At 45.0% G+C, this 24,391-nt stretch overlaps 1 protein-coding gene across 1 annotated transcript in view; it reads right to left on the bottom strand.

The window, feature by feature from the left end:
- Positions 1 to 24,391, bottom strand: part of ATP9A (ATPase phospholipid transporting 9A (putative)) — a 173,756-nt gene that overhangs the window by 109,246 nt on the left and 40,119 nt on the right. Inside the window, exons 3-4 of the mRNA XM_054542330.2 lie at positions 21,084 to 21,197; positions 8,233 to 8,341 (exon numbers count right to left, since the gene is read on the bottom strand). Of these exons, the coding sequence (XP_054398305.1) occupies positions 8,233 to 8,341; positions 21,084 to 21,197 (223 nt within the window). The remainder of the gene's footprint in view (positions 1 to 8,232; positions 8,342 to 21,083; positions 21,198 to 24,391) is intronic.

A 24,391-nucleotide genomic window follows, 5' to 3' on the forward strand; every position in this document is an offset into this window, starting at 1 on the left:
ATGAAAAAGTATTCAGCAAAATCTATTATAAATAAGACTCACTCGTACCTGCTGATGCTCTGAATCTTAGACAAGGGAAATTTGGGAAGGGAATTCTTTGCTCACTGAATTGTCTTTGAGGTCCTTAGTGAAGGATCTTTGCAGCAGTTTTGCTGCAGTAACATTGAAAAGTCTATCAATACCATTCTCTTCTTTAAAAAAAAATCATAATGCATATCTTAGTGTTCTCCATGTCTGGACAGAGTTTATACTTTGAAACATAAGTAGTACTTGTGTTTAGGAATATAAAGTTTCAATATAGTTAATTATTAGCTAAACAATTCTCCATTAATGAATGCACCTTCCCTACATTATTATACCTTCTGATTAACCACAATGACATACAACTCCAAAAAAGAAAAAGGTGCATTCTTAGGTCTTGAAATTTAAGTCACATTAATTGCAATCCTAGATAATGGTACAACATGGGTTTTGTGCTACACTGAAAAAATTGTTGTCTCTTGTTACTCAAGAGATCCTTGAGGTTACAGGTGATTCTGTAAATGAGAAAGAGTAAGCAGAGAGCATCGCTCAACTATCTAGAAAGAAGTGGAAAAGGAAAGATAATCAGGTCAATTTTTTATACCACATATGTAGGAGAAAGCTGAAGATATGCAAAAGAGCATAGACCTTTGGGCTTATGACTTACAGTCAGCCTGCCCAGATGTCCCCAGCAGGAAAGAAGCATCAGCAATTGTGTTAATTATGCCTCTGTTTGCACTTCTTTCAAGGCTAATTGTCCGCTTGCTTCATTTAGCCGTTGATCAGAAGTTAGTCTGGGAAAGCATTCCTGGTATGAACACCCATGGAATTCATCTTGTGAAAATGCAAATCCCATTTCCCTCACCACCTGTGATAATCGAGGCAACCCCCCACCCCCATTAAACTTTTGGTTTGGGGAAGGCAAATATAAAGAGAAATAATTCCTTCACTAATTATTATTTTCCAATCCAACCCAATTCTCTTGAGTAACAAAACTAAGTTTTGCTGGGTCTGCCACATCTCCAAGATCTTCTCTTTTCTGGCTTTATTTCCAGTGCCACTGAATCCTATTAATTTAGGAAGACAGCTCTATAATTAAAACCATAAAAACTCATAAAGGTCTAAGAACTGCTCTTAAGTCTCTGATGTTTAAATGTGAATTTTTAAGTAGGAGGAAAGGGATGCTTGTTTATCCAAAAGCACTACCCCATGTGGCTGTCAACAGTTTGTCCATCTGACAATGAGGAGGCTAGACTGATAGGTTTCTTTGGACTCAGAGATGTGTTTTAAAATGACTCAAATCTTAAAAGCACCTCTGTAGCATATGTATTAAGGCTGAACACTGTAGCAATTGTTGAGATATTATATGCAAAAGTGCTGAGCTCAGCTCCTGGCACATAGTAGGTACCTTGACTTAAAGGCTAAGGTTTTACATGCAAACAAGCCTGGGTTCACATCCCAGCTCTGCCCTTTGCTAGCTCATCATCCCAGACAGGATGCTTTTCCTCTCTTTTGTTATAGGGGCCTCAGCCATGAACCTACCAATGAGTGAGAGAAAGAAATTTTTTCCTTCCCTACATCCACACCCATAAAAGCTACCTTTACAGGGCTATCTAGAAGACTACAGACTAGGCTGGGCACGTTGGCTCATGCCTGCAATCCCAACACTTTGGGAAGCCAAGGCAGGAGGATCACTTGAGCCCAGGAGTTCGAGACCAGCCTGGGCAACTTCATCTCTACAAAGAATTAAAAAGTTAGCCAGGTATAGTGACATGCAACTATGGTCCCAGTTACTTGGGAGGCTGAGGTGGGAGAATCACTTAAGCCTGGACAGTAGAGACTGCAGTGAACTGTGACTGTGCCACTGTACTCCAGCCTGGGTGACAGAGTGAAATCCCATTTCAAAAATAAAGAACAAAAAGAAACTACAGACTAAACCTTATCTAGCACCTGGCTAGCTGATGGCAGGTAGCCTTTCTTCATTTTTTCTCCTGCTTCTTAATTTGAACAGCAGTTTTTCAGACAGCTCAGTACCACCTTTTTCCTGTAGCATGCCTGTACTGTATATGAATTCCTGAAACACAGAATCAACCATAGCCTCAGGTTCTCACTGGCCTGTGTGGTCTTTTCTGGAGAGGCTCAGGAAACTTAGCCTAATTGGGAACAGCAAGCTGGTATTGGAACCTGGGGTTCTGTAGCCTGCCACCCCAGCTGTCACAGGCTGCAGCTTTGCATTCGACTTGATGCTCTTTTTGGAGAACTCTTTACCAGGGCATGCCATCTGGGTCCTGGCCTGAGTTCCATGTTCAGGAGGGTCCCGTACTTGGTCTAATGCCCTGCTGTTGCCATCTTGAGATTCTTAATAATTTCTGAATAAGGGTCCCACATGTTCATTTGCATTGGGTCCCACAAATCATGTAGCCAGTCCTGCTCTCTTCCCTCCTCTAAGACTCAAGATGTTCTGGAAAGACATCACCAGATTCTCTCTGATGGGCTCCCATCACCCCTGGCTCATACCTCCATTAATCCACCCACTGACACTTAAGAAATGCCTGCTTCAATACCATCCACACTGGCCTCTCTCCACCATGCCAAGTCCCAAGGCACAGTGCTGAGCTCTTCCCATGCAAGAGCTTCACTTACAGCAACCCTCTAAGGTAGGTGCTATTACTTTCCCTGATGTAGATTTATTTACTGAGAACTTAAAGGATCTACCCAGGTGGAAGCAGGACTCCTGAACCCTGGCACAGCAAGTTTGGAGCCACTACTTTCAAATCCTGGGAACGATGCTCAGAACCGAGAATGCAGTGGCCAGAAAGGGGACATTCCTTATGAGGATCACCACACTCATACCACTTTTTGTAATTATCTGTCTACAGGCCTGAATACCTCACTGGATTATAACTTCCTGGGACCCCAGGCTCTCACGTTCATCTCTGTGATGCAGAAACCTAGCATAGACTTGGTACATGATGATGTCGTGTGTGTGTGTGTGTGTGTGTGTGTGTGTGTGATGATGTCGTGTGTGTGTGTGTGTGTGTGTGTGTGTGTGTGTGATGATGTCGTGTGTGTGTGTGTGTGTGTGTGTGTGTGTGTGTGTGTGTGTGTCGTGTATTTTACAGATGGAGTCTGGCTCTGTCCCCCAGTCTAGAGTACGGTGATGTGATCATGGCTCACTGCAGTGTTCAACTCCTGGCCTCAAGCAATCCTCCTACCTCAGCCTCCCAAAGTGCTGGCATTACAGGCATGAGCCACTGTGCCCAACCAAATATTTCCTAAAATAATGACTAAAAGGTCATTTCCATGTAGATAGCTAATTTGATTATCAAAGTACTTCAAATACATTTTATTAAGCCATGGCAGTTGTATCAAAAATTAATCCAATTGATGTTGTTCGAGATACACCTTGGCTGGGCACAGTGGCTCACACCTGTAATCCCAGCACTTTGGGAGGGTGAGGCGGGTGCCATCACTTGAGCTCGGAAGTTCGAAACCAGCCTGGGCAACATGGCGAAACCCCATCTCTAAGATTTAAAAAAAAAAGATATACCTTGATTGAAATAAGATTATCTAAAATGTTGAAAACTAAAACAAAGCAACAACAATAAAAAAAAAAACCTGTCATCCATTTTTCCTCCCAATAATGAGTTCCTATGAATGAGGATTTTAATTCAGCTGTTTAAAATTACTGGCCAGGCGTGGTGGCTCACACCTGTAATCCCAGACTTTTGGAAGGCCGAGGTGGGCGGGTCACTTGAGCCTAGGAGCTCGAGACCAGCCTGGCCAATATGGCAAAACCTTGTCTCTATTAAAAATACAAAAATTAGCCGGGCATGGTGGCGCACACCCGTAATCCCAGCTACTTGAGTGGCCGAGGCAGGGAGAGAACTGCTTGAATCCAGGAGGTGGAGGTTGCAGTGAGCTGAGATCACGCTACTGCACTCTAGCCTGGGCGACAGAGCAAAACTCCGTCTCAATAAATAAACAAATAAATAAATAAATAAATCTAGTTTTGAGGCCACATCCAACAAATACAAATGGAGGGACAGGACACAAAGTAACTGCCTTGAAACTGGCCTGTCCTCTTCGAAATGTCAAGATCATGAAAGACAAAGAAAACCAAGGAGCTCTGCTAGGCTAGAGGAGACCAAGGAGAGAGGACAACTAAATATAACCGACAAACCTGGTCTGTACCTGAACTAAGAAAAAAATGCTATCAAAGGACATTTTATGGACAAATGGCAAAATTTTAAAAAGGATTGTAAATTAGATTAATAGCAATATATTGATGCTCAATATTTGATTTTGGTAATTGTACATAACTGTGTTATATAAGAGAAACGTCCTTTAAGGAATTAAGCACTTAAGTATTTAGGCACAAAAGGGAATGTCTGCAACTTGTCTCAAATGACCCCAGATATATCTATATGTATATGGACACGGGGGGAAACAAAGTATTAAAAAGCAACTGTGGCCAGGTGCAGTGGCTCACATCTGTAATCCCAACACTTTGGGAGGCTGAGGTAGGCGGACTGCCTGAGGTCAGGAGTTCAAGACCAGCCTGGCTAACATGGTAAAACCCCGTCTCTACTACAAATACAAAAATTAGCAGGGCATGGTGGTGCACACCTGTAATCCCAGCTACTCGGGAGGCTCAGGCAGGAGAATTGCTTCAACCGGGAAGCAGAGGTTGCAGTGAGCCGAGATCGCGCCATTGCATTCCAGCCTGCACGAGGGGGTTCGGTGGGGAAGAAAAAAAGCAACTGTGCAGCCTGGGCAACATGGCAACCCCATCTCTACAAATAAAAAATAGAAATTTAGCAGGGCGTGGTGGTGTGCACCTGTAGTCCCAACTACTCGGAGGCTGAAGTGAGAAGACTGCTTGAGCCTGGAAGGCGGAGGTTGCAGTGAGTCCAGATCCCACCACTGCACTCCAACCCGGGTGACACAGTGAGATCCTGTCTCTAAATAAATAAACAACTGTGGTGAAATGTCACAATTCATGAATCTGGGTTAAGGGCATATTGGAATTCTCCATACAATTCTTGCAAATTTTTTGCTTGTTAGGAATTATTGCAAAAACAAATTTTAAAATTTAACTATAATAATACAAAAGTACTGCTATTATTATTCATCATAAAAGGATGTAGCAGGTAGATAAACACCATGGCCTATAAATCTAGGGATCAAGGCATTCTGACTCCTGGCCATTTTCACCCCACAAAATACTGTTGAAAAGAACATTTTAAGACCTTATGTGAGGCCGGGCGCAGTGGCTCACACCTGTAATCCCAGTACTCCGGGACGCTGAGGCAGCTGGATCACCTGAGGTCAGGAGTTCAAGACCAGCCTGGCCAACATGGTGAAACCCCATCTCTACTAAAAATACAAAAAAATTAGCTGGGCGTGGTGGCGGGCACCTGTAATCCCAGCTACTCAGGAGGCTGAGGCAGGAGAATCGCTTAAACCCGGGAGGTGGAGGTTGCAGTGAGCTGAGATCGCGAAATTGCACTCCAGCTTGGGCAACAAGAGCGAAACTCCGTCTTAAAAAAAAAAAAAAAAAAAAAAAAAGACTTCATGTGATAGAAAACAGTCCATCATGAATATACTCATACGTACTTATTTCATTTTGCTTTGGAACTTACTAAGTGAAGATGGTGAAGTTTTGCTCAAGGAAATGTTATGAAGGAATTCGACAGGAAAGTCAAAAAAGGCTTCTTTTTCTCCCTCTTCCCTGCAATCTCCCAGTTTAGGTTTGCTACCCTGGCCGTCCCCCCAAAGCATATCAAATAACTAAACTCGCCTCGATCACTTTCCAAGCTGACAGTTTCTTCAGTGTTTTCTTGGGCTTTCACAACAAACTGCAGCACTAGGGTCTGGGTTAATATTCAGAACTGTGCTCTGTTTTCCCTACAGTGGCATTGGCATGACAATGGACACCAGGGGCCACAAAGGGAGACCCACAAAGGAAGACAAGTTTTTAATGCTAGAGCCATCTGCCAATTCTCCTTAGGACCTTTTCAAGAGCTGAGTGAAGTTAAAGCAAGAGCTGGGAAGGGGTGTGCAGTGGAGGGCAGAAAAATCATTCACAGGAAAAGCAATTGCAATATGAAAAGAACCAAAGGAGGGTCGAAGCCCGGATGGATGAATGAATGGAATCCGAAGGCCTCTTCTCTTGAGCTCTAAAGAGATCCACCGCACTCTCTCCGATGGGGCTTTTGTTGGTTGCCAAGCGTTTTAAATGTTATAGTAAGAATATGTTATTAAGGGAGGATTTAATATACACGAACCACACACAAAAAAAGCCCTCCAGAAGGGTCTTCTGACTACTCACGCGGAAAGCCCAAGCCACCTGCCTCTGCAAAGATTACACTGATTCTTTTTCTTCTGGTAGCAACACGTCCTAAATACAGTAGTTTAGCATGAATAAAGCATTTCTTTACCAACTCTAAAGTCCCCCTTCTCCCAGAGACGTGCATATTTTTAAGACCACCAACCATGACAATGTATTCAAATACACTAAAACAAAGTATTTTAATGCCCTTGGGAATATAATTAAAATCTGCATTTTTTTTTTTAGCCCAAAACATACACCTCTGACATTTTTCCCAAAAGGAAAACTCTACTGAAAACCCCGAAGGAACGGTGGATGGACTGCTTCCTTGGAAGCATAAAGCACTTAAACAGCAGTTCAGACCTTGGCTCAGGTGCTAAGTCCCTTGGCATCTAACCATCTTATCTCTTTCCAAATTCTCAATTTCCTGAAGGCAAAGCATAGCCTTTATTCCCCTCCACCTCTTTAAACAGCATTAATCCCTGAATGGGATCAGTCATCTTAGGGGACAATCGAATAGACTTTCCTTGGCCAGATTAGCAAACTTTAGGTAACATTCTCTCATTTCTGAACGCAACCTTACAGTAAATCAATTGTAGTCAGACACAGACGTCAACACTGGCTGGGTTGTTTTGTGGCTTTTCCACCGTGTGTTTGAGTGGGTTTTTAAATTCTAGCATTTAAAATGCACATATCTTGCAAGGGGGGTGTCAGTGATTAAAGGATTTTCATATCCCTGGGAAATGTTATTAAAATTTCAATTTCATTTTTTTTTTCTTTTTGAGATGGAGTTTCCCTCTTGTCACCGAGGCTGGAGTGCAATGGCGTGATCTTGGCTCACTGCAGCCTCCGCCTCCCAGGTTCAAGTGAGTCTCCTACCTCAGCCTCCAGAGTAGCTGGGATTACAGATGTATGCAACCATGGCCGGCTAATTTTTGTATTTGTAGTAGAGACAGGGTTTCCACCATGTTGGCCAGGCTGGTCTTTTTTTTTTTTTTTTTTGAGATGGAATCTCGCTCTGTCGCCCAGGCTGGAGTGCAGTGGCGCGGTCTCGGCTCACTGCAACCTCTGCCTCCCAGGTTCACGCCATTCTCCTGCCTCAGCCTCCCGAGTAGCTGGGACTACAGGCGCCCACCACCACGCCCGGCTAATTTTTTTTGTATTTTTAGTAGAGACAGGGTTTCACCATGTTAGCCAGGATGGTCTCGATCTCCAGACCTTGTGATCCACCCGCCTCGGCCTCCCAAAGTGCTGGGATTACAGGCGTGAGCCACTGTACTGGGCCAAAATTTCAATTTTTTGTTTTTGAGCCCAAAACATACAACTCTGACATACACAACTGGTCATTTATTTTTGGATCAGACTCCATGCTCTGCAGGCCTCAATTTCCAGAATTCATAAAATGCCTTCAAAGAAATCTTCATGGATGCAGTTATTTACCTAAATCGGTTGCCTTTCTAAAAACTAAAGTAGCAACAGTTTAATCACTGCCGAAAGAGTATCTTTGAAAACGGTTTGCAGCCTCCCATGCGAACAGCAGGGGCGCCCTCCTCCCCGCTTCGGCCGGGCAGCAGAAAGGGAAAGGGATTAGCCAGCCGGGATGCCAGCACACAAAATGTAATTCCAGGTTGATGACACATAAGTTATTTGACAAGACCAACACCAAGAGGCCTGTGGATGCCACCAGGGCCTGGTGGGACCCCGTCAACCTGTCATCCAGGGCAGATGGAGGCCTCCCTGGTGCTGGAGTAACCAAGCGACTGTTCGGCCACGTGGCATTCCCACACCCGCGGCCCGGGCCTTGAACTCTTCTCCCCTGACTGTCAGCGGCCCGTGATTGAGCTGCAACCCTGTGGCCCAGGAGCCAGAAGGCTGACCTCGTGCTGTGAGCCGGCTGTAGACCTGGGAGTTGACTTCCTTGTCCCGCACGTAGCATCGGATCTCCTCCACCGCCTCACGGATGACAGTGACGGCCAGCACGAAGCCCTGCAGAGAGAGACGACAGTGAGTCTTGCTACAGGCAGTGAGCCCTGCTGCAGCCAACCGTCCCCTCCTGGTGCCAGGGGCAGAAAAGGCGAGAGGCCACTTGAGAGGGCAGGGAGGCAGGACCTGTGAGTTATTCCAAATGCACACGCCGCTGCAAGCCCCCCTCTCTGAATCTGTCTTAGGGAACACGCACTCCCGAACACAACCTGAAGAAACACTATCCTAGAGAAACACTCGCTGCCACAGACGCACAAGGACGTCCATATTCACCACCTCAGGGTGAGGGTGACACACACAGGAACACTCAAACTGTCCCTCCACAAGCAAGCGATGGTGACTGCTAACACTGTCTCTCACCCACCATGTGCTGGGCACTATTGGAAGTGCACCTCATCCTCACAACAACCCTGAGATATGCTCCTATAACTGAGATCCCCATGCAGATGAGGAAACTGAGGCACACAGCGGCTGAGTAAACTTGCCCAAAGACATAAAGCTACTAAGTGATAAATGGGAAATGAAATGTAGGAAATCTTAATCTTTACTGCCACTGTATCTAGAGAAATTTAGGTGGATGGAGCCAGTAAGAGGGACCACCAGGCAACAGTTAAACAGAATAAGATACATCCATTGCATTCACAGAGCCAAGTGGAAAAAATCAATCTTTCAGGACATACACTGGAACTCCATTCATATAAATAGCAACAAAGATTCTATACAATTAAATGTTTTCCAATTTCCTTAACTACAGGTTAGATTTCTCCGCCGGGAAGGACACTAGAATCAGGATAGGGAGGGACTGAAAGGAGCTTCAGCCTATCTGTAATGTCTTCAGTTTTTTGTTTTGTTTGTTTGTTGGAGTCTCACTCTGTCGCCAGGGTGGAGTGCAGTGGCTCGATCTTGGCTCACTGCATCCTCCACCTCCCAGGTTCAAGTGATTCTCCTGCCTCAGCCTCTCGAGTAGCTGGGACTACAGGCACACACCACCATGCCCAGCTAATTTTTGTCTTTTTAGTAGAGAGGGGGTTTCATCATATTGGCCAGGATGGTCTCGATCTCTTGACCTTGTGATCCGCCCACCTCGGCCTCCCAAAGTGCTAGGATTACAGGTTTTTTTTTTTTGTTTTGAGATAGGGTCTCGCTCTGTCACCCAGGCAGGAGTGCAGTAGCATGACCTTGGCTCACTGCAATCTCCACCTCCTGGGCTCAAGAGATCCTCCTGCCTCAGCCTCTGGAGTAGCTGGGACCACAGGTGTGTGCGCCACCACGCCTGGCTAATTTTTGTATTTTTGGTAGAGATGGTTTGTTGTTGTTGTTGTTGTCATTGTTACAGAGTCTCACTCTGTTGCCCAGGACGGAGTGCAGTGGCGCCATCTCGGCTCACTGCAACCTCCGCCTCCTGGGCTCAAGCGATTCTCTTGCTTCAGCCTCCCCAGTAGCTGCTATTACAGGTACCCACAACCATGCCCAGCTAATTTCTGTATTTTTACTAGAGACAGGGTTTCACCATGTTGGCCAGGCTGGTCTTGAACTCCTGACCTCAGGTGATCCACCCGCCTCGGCCTCCCAAAGTGCTGGGATTACAGGTGTGAGCCACCACGCCCAGCAGAGATGGGTTTTTGCCATCTTGCCCAGGCTGGTCTTGAACTCCTGAGCTCACGCAATTTACCCACCTCAGCCTCCCAAAATGCTGAGATTACAGGCATGGGCCACCGCGCCCAGCTGTTTTAAGTTTTTATAAGGAAACTCTATGAAAGTATTAATTGCATAAGTAGAAACTAATAAAAACTTAAAACTTCCCCAACCTTCCTCTGAGTTGGGAACCCCAACTCATAAACTCTGGTTGGGTGGAGGGAGTCACCCATAGCCGAATCTACTTCCAATCTAGATATTTTTCCTCTTGTAATCAATAAAGCCAAAATCAGTCATTCATTTTCCTTGTCATTCCTCCCCCATCCCCTTTTAAAGCTTGCCAGGACAGTTATTTTTTAAATACGGTCAGCATAACCACCCAAGGGTTAGCAGTTGTGGTTCTTGGAGAATTTCACTTTCATAGTTTACCCTGTGAAATATATTAACTTCGATTCAAAGGACTTTAAATCTCTTATGTAAATCTATCCAGAGATGTACTGCTTTGTGAAACTCCTCCCAACGCCCATACATCTTTACAATCAAAGGATTACTCCTGTTTCCAATGAGATGTAAAGTACACACTGCAGCCAAAAGAAACTGGTACATTTCAGAATCAAAGCATAACCAGACCACATAGGGAGTGAGAGAAAACCTGTTCTGCGAGGAGCACGGACCCGGTGTGCAGGGCTGCTATTTTGTTGTTCTGTGCCAAAACCCAAGTTGTTGTTGTTGTTTGTTTTTTCGAATGTTCCAGTTTCTATTTCTCTCTGCGTGGGCCTGGCTAAATCCCATTGATGTTCATGGAAAGTGTGTGCTCATACAAAGACAGGAGCCGCTCACTAACCTCCCTGCTGCCAATAAATACCACCTCCTAAATTATCACGTCTCCCACCACATATACACACACAGTTCTCATTAATCCTAGGGGCCATGCCATGCCTTAGTATTTTTACTAGAGACAGGGTTTCACCATGTTGGCCAGGCTGGTGAAATTGCTTTACAATGAGATGCAAATGAACCATCCAGTTTAGGAGGTCCTTAATATCCATTCACAGATATTTAGAAAGAAGCTTTAATGGGCGGGGGAAGGGGGGGCCGTTGAAGGAGGCAGCTGTCGGAGCTGGTGAAGAATCATAGGCAGTGACAACTCAGACAAGCAACTCTGAAAGTGCAAGCCTCTTTTGTCAAGTTGTACCTCAAAAATAAATTCACTAAAGCAAAGCTAATCTATGGGAGATAGAAATCAGAAAAGCAGTTGCCTGGGGTGGTGGGGGCGGGTGGGGTGATAGGAACAGGCACTGGGGAACTTCCTGGGGTGATGGAAATGTTCCATATCTTGATTGAGGTGGTATTTATGTGGAGGCTGACAAATGTCAAAACTCAATGAATTGAAAACTGAAGATCTGTGTATTTTATGGTATATAGATTATATCTCAATAACAAAAATACCCTACATTTATTTGGTCATCATATAATGTTATAGATTATTTCTGCTCTCCTGAGTTACTTCTCCCCTAATATATTAGTACCAAGAAAAAAATTATTAAAAGCTAAAACATGGCTGGGTGTGGTGGCTCACACCTATAATCCCAGCATTTGGGGAGGCTGAGGTGGGAAGATCACTTGAGCCCAGGAGTTCAAGACCAGCCTGGGCAACATAGGGAGACCCCATCTTTACAAAACTACAAAAAAGAATTAGCCGGTTTCTACAAAAGAAAATAGAAACCTGAAACTGAAAAAAATAAAATAAAAATAGCCGGGCATGGTGGCTCGTGCTATGGTCCCAGCTACTCAAGGAGGCTGAGGCAGGAGGATTGTCTGAGCCCAACAGGCAGAGGTTGTTGCAGTGAGCAGAGATCGAGCCACTACACTCCAGCCTGGGCGACAGAATGAGACTCTGTCTCGGGGGAAAAAAATTAAAACTTAATCTGAACAATGAAAAACATATCATTAGTGGCAGAATTTAAAAATTAAAATCAGAATGTTTCCTGAGAATTCTATACATCCACATGAAGCATTTTTACTTGCAGTAATTCATTTAAACCTCCCAACAAACCAAGGCAGTAGAAAGGATCATTCCTTTTTACAGATGACAAAACTGCGGCTCAGAAAAGTAGCCTTGGTTCAAATTACATGACTTCTCAGAGTGCAATTAAGAGCTAAACCCGGTCAGCCGTCGTGGCTCACACCTGTAATCCCAGCACTTCGGGAGGCTGAGGTGGGCGGATGACCTGAGGTCAGGAGTTCGAGATCAGCCTAGCCAACATGGTGAAACCCCCATCCCTATTAAAAATACAAAAATTAGCTGGGTGTGGTGGGCACCTGTAATCCCAGCTCCTCGGGAGGCTGAGGCAGGAGAATCGCTTGAACCTGAAAGGCAGAAGTTACAGTGAGCTGAGATCTCACCACTGCACTCCAGCCTGGGTGACAGAGCAAGACTCTGTCTCAAAAAAAAAAAAAAAAAAAAAAAGAGCTAAACCCAAACCACTTGACTCCACAGCCCCCATTCAGAACTGCTGCACTTAAGAGCTGGGTTTGAAATGAGGCAACTTTCAGAGTGGTTAGAAGACATTTCAAAATGTCTTCTAGCCAAGAACTGAAAATTGACTCTCTGCATAAAAATCTATTAAGGAAATCAGCGATGGTCACCTAGAAGTAGATGCTAATTTGTTTTTCACCCCAAACCCTTTTTTCTGTAGTTCTTGGAAAGAGAGGAAAAATACAAGACAAATATCCCCCAACTCAGCCATCACAGGAAAAGCTGACTAAAAAGGGCCCACAACGTGGAGACCGACTGCTAGAGGCGCCAAAACCTAGAAACAAGCTATTAACCTGCCTGGCTTCTATCCTAAGCTACAGTCAAAGGGAAAACAGGCCAGTCAGGAGACACCAGAGGTGGGGGTAGGGGCAGAGAAGGCCTCAGTGGAAATAAATTTTTAAAAAATCATAATTGCCGGGTGTGGTGGCTCATTCCTGTAATCCCAGCACTTTGGGAGGCCAGGGCAGGCAGATCACAAGGTCAGGAGTTCGAGACCAGCCTGGCCAACATGGTGAAACCCCGTATCCACTAAAAATACAAAACTTAGCCGGGCATGGTGGCGCATGCCTGTAATTTCAGCTACTTGGGGGGCTGAGGCAGGAGAATCACTTGAATCTGGGAGGTGGAGGCTGCAGTGAGCCAAGATCACGCCATTGCACTCCAGCCTGGGTGACAGAGCGAGACTCCGTCTCAAAAAAAAAAAAAAAAAAAGAAAGAAAGAAAGAAAGAAAAGGAAAAAATGTATGCCAAACATGGCTAAGGTCTCCTCACAACATGCATGCCAATTATAGTGTAAATGAGGCTGCAGGGCTGCTCATGTCTGTACCCCTAGGAGCTGCTCACATGTGGAATTCACTGCAGCCGGGGCAATGGATAAGGGGAGGCGGCAGAGACCAGATTGCACATCACGCTTGAGATATAAAAGGCAGGGAGACGGAGAGACACATGGCTGCCTTCGAGGACACCTTGGGATCCCAAATCTATAAAACATGCATCTGCAGAATATATATGGTTTAATGTAAGGTGTGTTATAGTGTACATAAAATACATGCATAAGTAAGAAGGCACTGGAAGGAAACACACCAGAATCATAAATGGGATATTTTAGGGTAGTAGCTACACAGGTGATTTTCATCACCCTATGTATGTGTGGGGTTTTTTTGTTTGTTTGTTTTGGTACTTTAAATATTTCTCCAATATCGTGCGATCTTTTCTATTTGAAAAAAGAACAGTGAACAGGAGCAGCTTTGGAGGGGTGAGGGGCAGAGACAATGGCAGGATCTGGCTTTTAAGATAATTCAATAGATGTGGCTTGAGTCGAGCGCTCACACCTATAATCCCAACCTTTGGGAGGCCAAGGTGGGCAGATCACATGAGGCCAGGAGTTCGAGACCAGCCTGGCCAACATGGGGAAACCCCGTCCCTAAAACTACAAAAGTTAGCCAGGTGTGCTGGCGCACATCTGTAATCCCAGCTACTCGGGAGGTGGAGGCAGGAGAATCACTTGAGCCTGGGAAGTGGAGGTTGCAGTGAGCCAAGATCGCGCCACTGCATTCCAGCCTGGGCAACAGAGCAAGACTCCATCTCAAAAAAAAAAAAAAAAGAGAGAGGCTGGGCGCAGTAGCTCATGCCTGTAATCCCAGCACTTTGGGAGGCCGAGGCAGGTGGATCACGAGGTCAGGAGTTCGAGACCAGCCTGACCAACATGATGAAACCCCATCTCTACTAAAAATACAAAAATTAGCCAGGCTTGGTGGCGCACACCTGTAATCCCAGCTACTCAGGAGGCTGAGGCAGGAGACTCACCTGAACCCAGGAGGCAGAGGTTACAGTGAGCTGAGATTGCACCACTGCACTCCAGCCTGGGCGACAGAGTGAGACTCTGTCTCAAAAAAAAAGAGAGAGAGAGATGTGGCTTGAGAGATGGGGTCTGGAGCATTCCTTGCTGGGGGCCAGGGAGGGGCCTCCTGTGCCCAGAAGCACAGGGGTGAGGTAATATGAAAGTCCCTCACCTTCAACAAGAGCAGAGAGGACAAGGGACAGCCTGAACATACAGACCACGAGGAAAAGGGATGGGTCCAATTCACATACTGCTTTAAATTTTTATTAATGAGTTGTTGATGTTTAAAAATCAAGAGAAAAATATACTAAAAATTTAAAGAAATGATTAAAAACTATGTGTATCTTATTTTTTTCCTAAAAAGAAGAAACATGGGCCAGGCGCAGCGGCTCACACCTGTAATCCCAGCACTTTGGGAGGCCGAGATGGGCGGATCAAGAGGTCAAGAGATCGAGACCATCCTGGCCAACATGGTGAAATCCCGTCTCTACTAAAAATACAAAAATTAGCTGGGCGTGGTGGCACGCACCTGTAGTCCCAACTACTTGGGAGGCTGAGGCAGGAGAATGGCTTGAACCCGGGAGGCAGAGGTTGCAGTGAGCCAAGATCACACCACTGCACTCCAGCCTGGCAACAGATCAAGACTCTGTCTCAAAAAAAAAATAAGAAGAAGAAACGGGCTGGGCACAGTGGCTCACGCCTATAATCCCAATACTTTGGGAGGCCAAGGTGAGAGGATCACTTAAGGTCAGGAGTTCGAGACCAGCCTGGCCAAAAATGGTGAAACCCTCGTCTCTACTAAAAATACAAAAATTAACTGGGCGTGATGGCACACGCCTGTAATCCCAGTTAGTCAGGAGACTGAGGCAGAGGAAAATCACTTCAACCCGAGAGGCAGAGGTTGTGGTTAGCCCAGATCATGCCACTGCACTCCAGCCTGGGTGACAGTGAGTGAGACTCTCAATGAGTCAATCAATAAAAAGAAAGTTGTAAGAATTTTTATTCATTGTACTTTGTTCATAAAGCAACTCTGGAGGGAAGGACAAGAAGTGAAAGTATTTGGGAGGCAAAACTGGATGGAAGTAGATTCTTCAAAAGGAACATTTGTATATTTCTTGAGTCATGTGAATGTACTACCTTTCAAACAACTACACTTTAAAAAGATAACCAATAAAAGGCAATATGATAAATGATATTTTATATACACTGTGGACTAACTTTGTTAAAGTAACATGGTTTGATTTTTATGTAAGTATATAGTAAACAGTTATGGAACTAAAAAACTAAAATGAAGTTGGAGTATTTCACATAAAACTATAGAGTTTGTAACTCTTGGGTCTGGCAACTCCTGGTCCCTGTTTGTACCTGACTGGGCAGAGTAGCCGACAGGAGCTTCTCATTCCCCCACAGCTTTACTGCATCAGCCCAGCTCTAGGGCATCTCAGTTTATAAGGTAAAGCCAACAGTTTCCTAGGCCTAGCGCAGTGGCTCACACCTGTCATCCCAGCACTTTGGGAGGTCAAGGTGGGCGGATCACTTGAGGTCAGGATTTCGAGAGCAGCGTGGCCACCATGGTGAAACCTCATCTCTACTAAAAATACAAAAATTAGCCGGACGTGGTAGTGGGTGCCTGTACTCCCAGTTACTCAGGGGGCTGAGGCATGAGAATCGCTTGAACCCAGGAGGTGACGGCTACAGTGAGCCGATATCGCGCCATTGCACTCCAATCTAGGGGACAGAGCGAGACTCTGTCTCACAAAAAAACAAAAACAAAAACCGTTTCCTGATGATCACAATATCAGTGCTTAAAGGCGCAGGCACCACCTGGCACTTGGTTAAGCATGCCACCTGACACAGGCAGGAATGTCTGTTATCAGAGGGGGAGGGATGCTTGGATGAAGGGCCTCTCTAGCTCTTAGGATGCTACTTCACCCCAAAATGACTCAGAGCAGAAAAGAACTATTCTCGTCATTCCAGAAGCACCTGGATTGCTTGTGTGGAAGAAATGACCTCCCTTCCTCTTCTCAGGGCAAGAGCTGTTGGCGTCACTTGTCTGATAATGTGGCACGTATGGCGTATGCACACCCACTCCCTGGTCCCTGAGCATCTGGCTTCCTCTGCTCCACAAGCACCTCTACACCAAATCTTTATCATCCCTCACCTGCTGCCCACAGCAAAAAGGTTTATTGTTTTTGTTTCTTTAAGGAGAGCCTAAATCTTTTTTATGTTTACAACCTTCTCTTAGTCAAAAAAATTTAATAAGTTGGGCGTCTCGGCTCATATCTGTAATCCTAGCACCTTGGAAGGCCAAGGTAGGTGGATTCCTGAGCCCAGGAGTTGGAGATGAGTCTGTGCCACATAATGAGATCCCGTCTCTACATAAAACTTTAAAATTAGCCAAGAGCATCATTCTTCACAGAATTAGAAAAAACAATTTTTGGGCCAGGCGCGGTGGCTCATGCCTGTAATCCCAGCACTTTGGGAGGCCAAGGTGGGTGGATCACGAGGTCAGAAGATCGAGACCATCCTGGCTAACACAGGTGAAACCCCGTCTCTACGAAAAATACAAAAAAATTAGCCAGGCATGGTGGCAGGCGCCTGTAGTCCCAGCTACTCGGGAGGCTGAGGCAGGAGAATGGCATGAACCTGGGAGGCGGAGCTTACAGTGAGCCAAGATTACACCACTACACTCCAGCCTGGGTGACAGAGCAAGACTCCATCTCAAAAAAAAGAGAAAGAAAAAAGAAAAAACAATTCTAAAATTCATATGGAACCAAAAAAGAGCCTGCATAGTGAAAGCAAGACTAAGCAAAAAGAACAAATTTGGAGGTATCACACTACTTGATTTCAAACTATACTATAAGGCCATAGTCACCAAAACAGCATGGTACTGGTATAAAAATAGGCACATAGACCAGTGGAACAGAATAGAGAACCCAGAAATAAACCCAAATACGTACAGCCGACTGCTCTTCAACAAAACAAACAAAAACATAAACTAGGGGAAAGGACACCCTTTTCTACAAATGTGCTGGGATAACTGGCTAGCCACATGTAGGAGAATGAAACTGGATCCTCATCTCTCATCTTATACAAAAAATCAACTCAAGATGGATTAAGGACTTAAATCTAAGTCCTGAAACTATAAAAATTCTAGAAGATAACATTGGAAAAACCCTTCTAGACACTGGCTTAGGCAAGGATTTCATGACCAAGAACCCAAAAGCAAATGCAATAAAAACAAAGATAAATAGTTCGGACTTAACTAAACTAAAGAGCTTTCACACGGCAAGAGGAACAGTCAGCAGAGTAAACAGACAACCCACAGAATGGGAGAAATCTATACAATCTATACATCTGACAAAGGACTAACATCCAGAATCTACAAAGAACTCAAACAAATCAGTAAGAAAAAAACAAACAATCCCATCAAAAAGTGGACTAAGGACATGAATAGACAATTTTCAAAAGAAGATACACAAATGGCCAACAAACATATGAAAAAATGCTCAACATCACTAATGATCAGGGAAATGCAAATCAAAACCACAATGCGATACCACCTTACTCCTGCAAGAATGGCCATAATCTAAAAATCAAAAAACAGTAGATGTTGGCGTGTATGCAGTGAACACTTCTACACTGCTGGTGGGAATGTAAATACAACCACTATGGAAAACAGTGTGGAGATTCCTTAAAGAACTAAAAGTAGAACTACCATTGATCCACCAATCCCACTACTGGGTTCTACCCAGAGGAAAAGAAGTCATTATACGAAAAAGATACTTGCACACACGTTTATAGTGGCACAATTCACAATTGCAAAATCGTGGAACCAACCTAAGTAGCTGGCATTACAGGCGCCTGCCACCATGCCCAGCTAATTTTTTGTATTTTTAGTAGAGATTGATGCCCATAAATCGACGAGTGGATAAATAAACTGTGGTATATATATTCAATGGACTACTCCTCACCCATAAAAAGGAATGAATTAACAGCATTTGCAGTGACCTGGATGAGACTGGAGACTATTATTCGAAGTGAAGTAACTCAGGAATGGAAAACCAAACTTCATACGTTCTCACTAATATGTGGGAGCTCAGCTATGAGGACGCAAAGGCATATGAATGATGCGATGGATTTTGGGGACTTGGGGGAACGAGTGGGCGGGGGACAAGGGATAAAACACAACAAATAGGGTTCAGTGTATACTGCTTGGGTGATGAGTGCACCAAAACCTCACAAATCACCACTGAAGAACTTACTCATGTAACAACATACCACCTGTACCCCAATAACCTATAGGAAAAAAAATGAATTAAAAAACAATTATCCAGGCACGGTGGCATGCGCCTGTAGTCCCAGCCACACAGGGGGCTGAGGCAGGAGGATTCCTTTAGCACAGGAATTCAAGGCTACAGTGAGCTATGATTGCACACTGCACTACAGCCTGGCCAAAAGCAAATTCTTTTTTTTTTTTTTGAGACGGAGTCTCGTTCTGTTGACCAGGCTGGAGCACAGTGGCGCTCACTGCCACCTCTGCCTCCTGGATTCAAGTAATTCTCCTGCCTTAGCCTCCTGAGTAGCTGGGACTACAGGCTCTCGCCACCACGCCTAGCTAATTTTTGTATTTTTAATAGAGACGGGGTTTCACCATGCTGGCCAGGATGGTCTCGATCTCTTGACCTCTTGATCCGCCCATCTCAGCCTCCCAAAGTGCTGGAATTACAGGTGTGAGCCACCGTGCCTGGCCTAAAAGCAAATTCTTTAATTAAAAATAAAAATAGAGCCAGGCGCGGTGTCTCATGCCTAGAATCCCAGCACTTTGGGAGGCCGAGGCAGGTGGATCGCCTGAGGTCAGTAGTTTGAGACCAGCCTGGCCGACAGAGTGAAACCCCATCTCTACTAAAAATACAAAAAATTAGCTGGGCATGGTGGCGGGCGCCTGTAATCCCAGCTACTCGGGAGGCTGAGGCAGGAGAATCGCTTGAACCCAGGAGGCAGAGGTTGTGGTGAGCCGAAATTGTGCCATTGCACTTCAGCCTGGGCAACAAGAGCGAAACTCCATATCAAAAATAAATAAATAAATAAATAAAAATAAAAATGTTAATGAGATTTACGAACAGAGAATCCAAGTGTTCTCCCTGGGTCCCACTTGTTGAGAATATAAACAGCAACTGCATTTCATAATACCTCAGTTTGGAGAAAACAGGGTATCCATTCTGCCCTCTCCACAGCTCAGTTACATCGGACCTCTTTCTGTTTCTCAAATGCTCTAAGCACATGCCTGCTACAGGGCCTTTGCATCGCTGCCCCCTAGAATATTCTCCTCCTTCTCATCACACCTCAGGAGGCCTTTCACAACCACACAGGCTAAGGCTGCCCCTTTACATCTCCTACCCTTCACCTTCATTCATGCAAAAAATACTAAACGTATCTGGGATACCCCATCTGTCCTATGACTTTATTCTGTTACCTTCAGAGCACTTTTCACAATTTGTAACAATTTCGTTTATTGGTTTATTGTCTATTCCCTCTGAATGTCAACCCCATAGGGCAGAAATATTTGTCTACTCTGTTCATTGCTGCACCCCCAGAACCCAGCACAGGGCCTGGCACACAGCAGGTGCTCAACCACCATCTGCCAAATCAATGGAGAAAGAAAAGGAGGCGAGGGAAGGAACAGAGGAGAGGGGCTACTCGGTTCTGCTACACATCACATGCACAAAAGCATAGATTCTGCTACTTTTCCAACCCCTCAAACTCAAATACTCTACACTGGATAAAAAGAAAATGTGATCCCAGGAAACAATTCAAATACAAGGTGAGCATCCCTGATGCAGAACGCTTGGGAGCTGAAGTGTTTGAGATTGCAGATGTTTTCAGATTGGGGGACATCTGCACCATCCTTACCAGCTGAGTATCTCAAATCTGAAAATCTGAAATCCAAAATGCTCCAGTGAGCATTTCCTTTGAGTCCCATGTTAGTGCTCAAAAGTTTTAGATTTTAGATTTATTTATTTGGAATTTTTTGTTTGTTTTTGTTTTTGTTTCGAGACAGGTCTCTCTCCATCACCCAGGCTGGAGTGCAGTGGCGTGATGTCAACTTACTGCAACCTCTGCCTCTCAGGTTCAAGCAATTCTCCTGCCTCAGCCTCACAAGTAGTTCGGACTACAGGCACGTGCCACCACACCCCGCTAATTTTTATATTTTTAGTAGAGATGGGTTTCACCATGTTGCCCAGGCTGGTCTCAAACTCCTGGCCTCAGGCAATCCTCCCGCCTCGGCCTCCCAAAGTGCTAGCACTACAGGCATGAGCCACCGTGCCTGGTCAGATTTTAGACCATTTGAGATTTTGGATTTGGGATGCTCAACCTGTGATATAATCCATGAGGACAGGGGATTTGTCTTTCTCATTTGCCACTGTGTTCCCAGAGTCTAAACTTGTGCCATATACAATAAACATACAATAAATCCTTGTTGAGATAATGCAAGACCCAACAGCTAAATGAATAAATGAATGGCACAGGCTTTGCTATAGTTTGATCCAGGCGGTATATGAAATGGAGCTTCAACATTAAAGTCCCAGAGACTCCCAGTGTGTTGGCCTAAGGGCATCCTTTCCCTTACAAGGCCACCATCCCATTCCAGATGCCTGAGTGAGAGAAACAAAGAACTTTCTGTTTCCAAACCTCTAAGGTTACTGAACAAACAATGCCGATTAACTTACCAGGGGAACCCAGTAGGTATAGAGTGCACCAAGTCTCATTTCGGGAACAAACTGAGAGCAGGCAAGAAGTAAGAAATAGAGGTTGAAAAAGTATTTGAACTGGTTGAACAGCACCTGGAATGGAGGGAGACAACAGAGAAAGACATTCAGGGCTTGTCTGATGAGATCTGGAACATTTGGTGGGAAATGAATAACATTTAAAAACTTTTCCTGCGGCCAGGCGTGGTGGTTCACGCCTATAATCCCAGAACTTTGGGAGGCCGAGGCGGGCAGATCACCTGAGGTCAGGAGTTCGAGACCAGCCTGACCAACATGGCGAAACCCTGTCTCTACTAAAAATACAAAAATTAGCCAGGCGTGGTGGCAGGCACCTACAATTCCAGCTACTCAGGAGGCTGAGGCAGAAGAATTGCTTGAACCCAGGAGGAGGAAGTTGCGGTGAGCCAAGATCGTACCATTGCACTCCAGCCTGGGCAACAAGAGCGAAACTCTGCCTCGAAAATTAAAAAAAATAAAAAATAATAAAAAATAATTCCTGCTTTAGAATACAATTTACATGATACTTTTCACATAGAGCTTAAACACTTCCATATGTTGTTTAGAAAAACATACATGGGTAATAAAAGTATCATTTGTAAAAGAAAGAGTAAATAATTATATACATGGAAATTGTAAACACCAAATTCAGAAGAGTAGTTACTTCCTGGGGAAGGAGTAAAATCTAACATGGAGGGGCACACAGGGGCATCAACTATGTTATGTGTGTTTTGGGGTTTGGTTTTGTTTTTTGAGACCAGGTCTTGCTCTGTCACCCAGGCTGGAGTCCAGTGGTGTGATCGTAGCTCACTGCAGCCTCGAACTCCTGGGCTCAGACAATCCTCCTGTCACAGCCTCCCAAGTAGCTGAAACCACAAGCATGCACCACCATGCCCAGCTAAATTTTTTGCTATTTGTAGAGACAGGGTCTCCCCCTATGTTGCCCAGGCTGGCCTTGAACTCCTGGGCTCAAGCGATCCTTCCACTTCAGCCTCCCAAAGTGTTGGGATTACAGACCTGAGCCACTGCATCCAGACTGTGTTATTTCTTTTTTCTTTTTTTTTTTTTTTTTTTTGAGACGGAGTCTTGCTCTGTTGTTTAGGAGGAGGTTTTCGTGGAAAATGCTTATGCTATAAGGTTGAGCGCAAAAAGAAAGATAAAAAGTTATGTCCAGCCAGGTGCAGAGGCTCACACCTGTAATCCCAGCACTTTGGGAGGCTGAGGCAGGCAGATCACGAGGTCAGGATACCAAGACCATCCTGCCCAACAAGGTGAAACCCCGTCTCTACAAAAATACAAAAAATTAGCCAGGCACCTGTAGGCTACTCAGGAGGCTGAGGCAAGAGAATCGCTTGAACACAAGAGGCAGACGTTGCAGTGAGCTGAGATCGGCCACTACACTCCAGCCTGGGTGACAGAGCAAAACTCCATCTCAAAAAAAAAAAAAGTTACGTCCACAACATGTCCAGACGTGGTGGTACATGCCTGTAATCCCAGCACTTTGGGAAGCTGAGGTTGGCAGATTGCTTGAGCTCAAGAGTTCGAGACTAGCCATGGCAACATGGTAAAACCCCATCACTACAAAAAATACAAATATTAGCCAAGAGTGGTGGCATGTACCTGCAGTCCCAGCTACTCAGGAGGCTGAAGTGGGAGGATCAATTGAGCCCAGGAGGCAGAGATAGTAGTGAGCCGAGATCATGTCACTGCACTCCCGCCTGGGTGACAGTGAGTCCCCCACCTCAAAAAGTAAAAAGTGAAACCCCATCTCAAAAAATAAAATAAGAAATAATTTTTTAAAAGTTACATGGCCACACACAGTGGCTCACGCCTGTAATCCCAGCACTTTGGGAAGCCGAGGCGGATGAAATCAGGAGGTCAGGAGTTCAAGACCAGCCTGGCCAACATGGTGAAACCCCGTCTCTACTAAAAAATAAAAAAAGTAGCCAGATGTGGGGGCACGCGCCTGTAATCCCAGCTACTCAGGAGGCTGAGGCAGGAGAATGGCTTAAACCCGGGAGGTGGAGGTTGCAGTGAGCTGAGATCACGCCATTGTGCACCAGCCTGGGCAACAGAGGGAGACTCTGTCTCAAAAAAAAAAAAAAAAATTATGTCCACAATATGACCTTAACTCCATAAAATAACACAGTCAAATCTTCCCCTGGGGAGCAGCTGGGTGCTAGTGTGATTTTGACCATTGGCATGCACCCGAGAGTCAGACTGAGACCACATGACTAGTCTGGGCCAATAGGTAATGAATGGAAGTACTGTGTCTCCTTGAGGCTAAGGCAGCTAAGAGCCATTGGTGCCTCCTGTGCCACCCTGGTGACTTTGGTGGCCACATATTCCAGGTGGCATAGCCAGGAAATGGAGGAGTGTGGCCTAGTCTGCATCAGACTTTCCATGAATGAGAATAAACCTATTCCTCACTTAAGGTACTGAGAGTTGGGGGGAGTTGAGGAAACTGGCAATGAATATAGTCAAAATCACCCTTAAAAACATTCATGGTTGGTCATGTTCATAGCAGTGAATATAGTCAAAATCACCCTTAAAAACATTCATGGCTGGGCGCCTATAATCCCAGCACTTTGGGAGGCCAAGGTGGGTGGATAACCTGAGGTCAGGAGTTCGAGACCAGCCTGGCCAACATGGTGAAACCCCGTCTCTACTAAAAATACAAAAAATTAGCCGGGTGTGGTGGTGGGTGCCTGTGATCCCAGCTACTTGGGAGGCTGAGGCAGGAGAATTGCTTGAACCCGGGAGGCGGAGGTTACAGTGAGCCAAGATGGCTCACTGTGCTCCAGCCTGGGCGACAGAGTAAGACTCCATCTCAAAAAAAAAAAAAAAAAAATTCAAATTGCTGTTTGGGAGGCTGAGAGAGGAGCATGGCTTGAGCCCAGGAGTCTGAGGCTGCAATAAGCTCTGATCATGCCACTGCACTCCAGCCCAGGCAAGACAGTGAGATCTGGTCTCTAAAAAAAAAAATTCCAATTGACCTTGAACTCGACTATATAATAGATTTGTGCCTCTGTACTACCACTCAATATCTAACACTGCCATTATGTTCCTTTCTGCATTGGAGCTGATTGCTACTGCTGCTTCTCAACGTCAACTGATGTGTGTTTGGAGGCTGTGCTGGATAAAAATAGATATTTAATTTATGTGCATGTTGAGGGGAAGGTTTGCTGAGTACATGTCCACAGATTAGTGTAAGTTAATGTGGAAGAGTTATGCCACCAGAAACATTTATTATTAGCAAAAATATTAATGAA

The sequence above is a fragment of the Pongo abelii genome, chromosome 21 (assembly GCF_028885655.2).
Source record: "Pongo abelii isolate AG06213 chromosome 21, NHGRI_mPonAbe1-v2.0_pri, whole genome shotgun sequence".
Classification (NCBI taxonomy): domain Eukaryota; kingdom Metazoa; phylum Chordata; class Mammalia; order Primates; family Hominidae; genus Pongo; species Pongo abelii.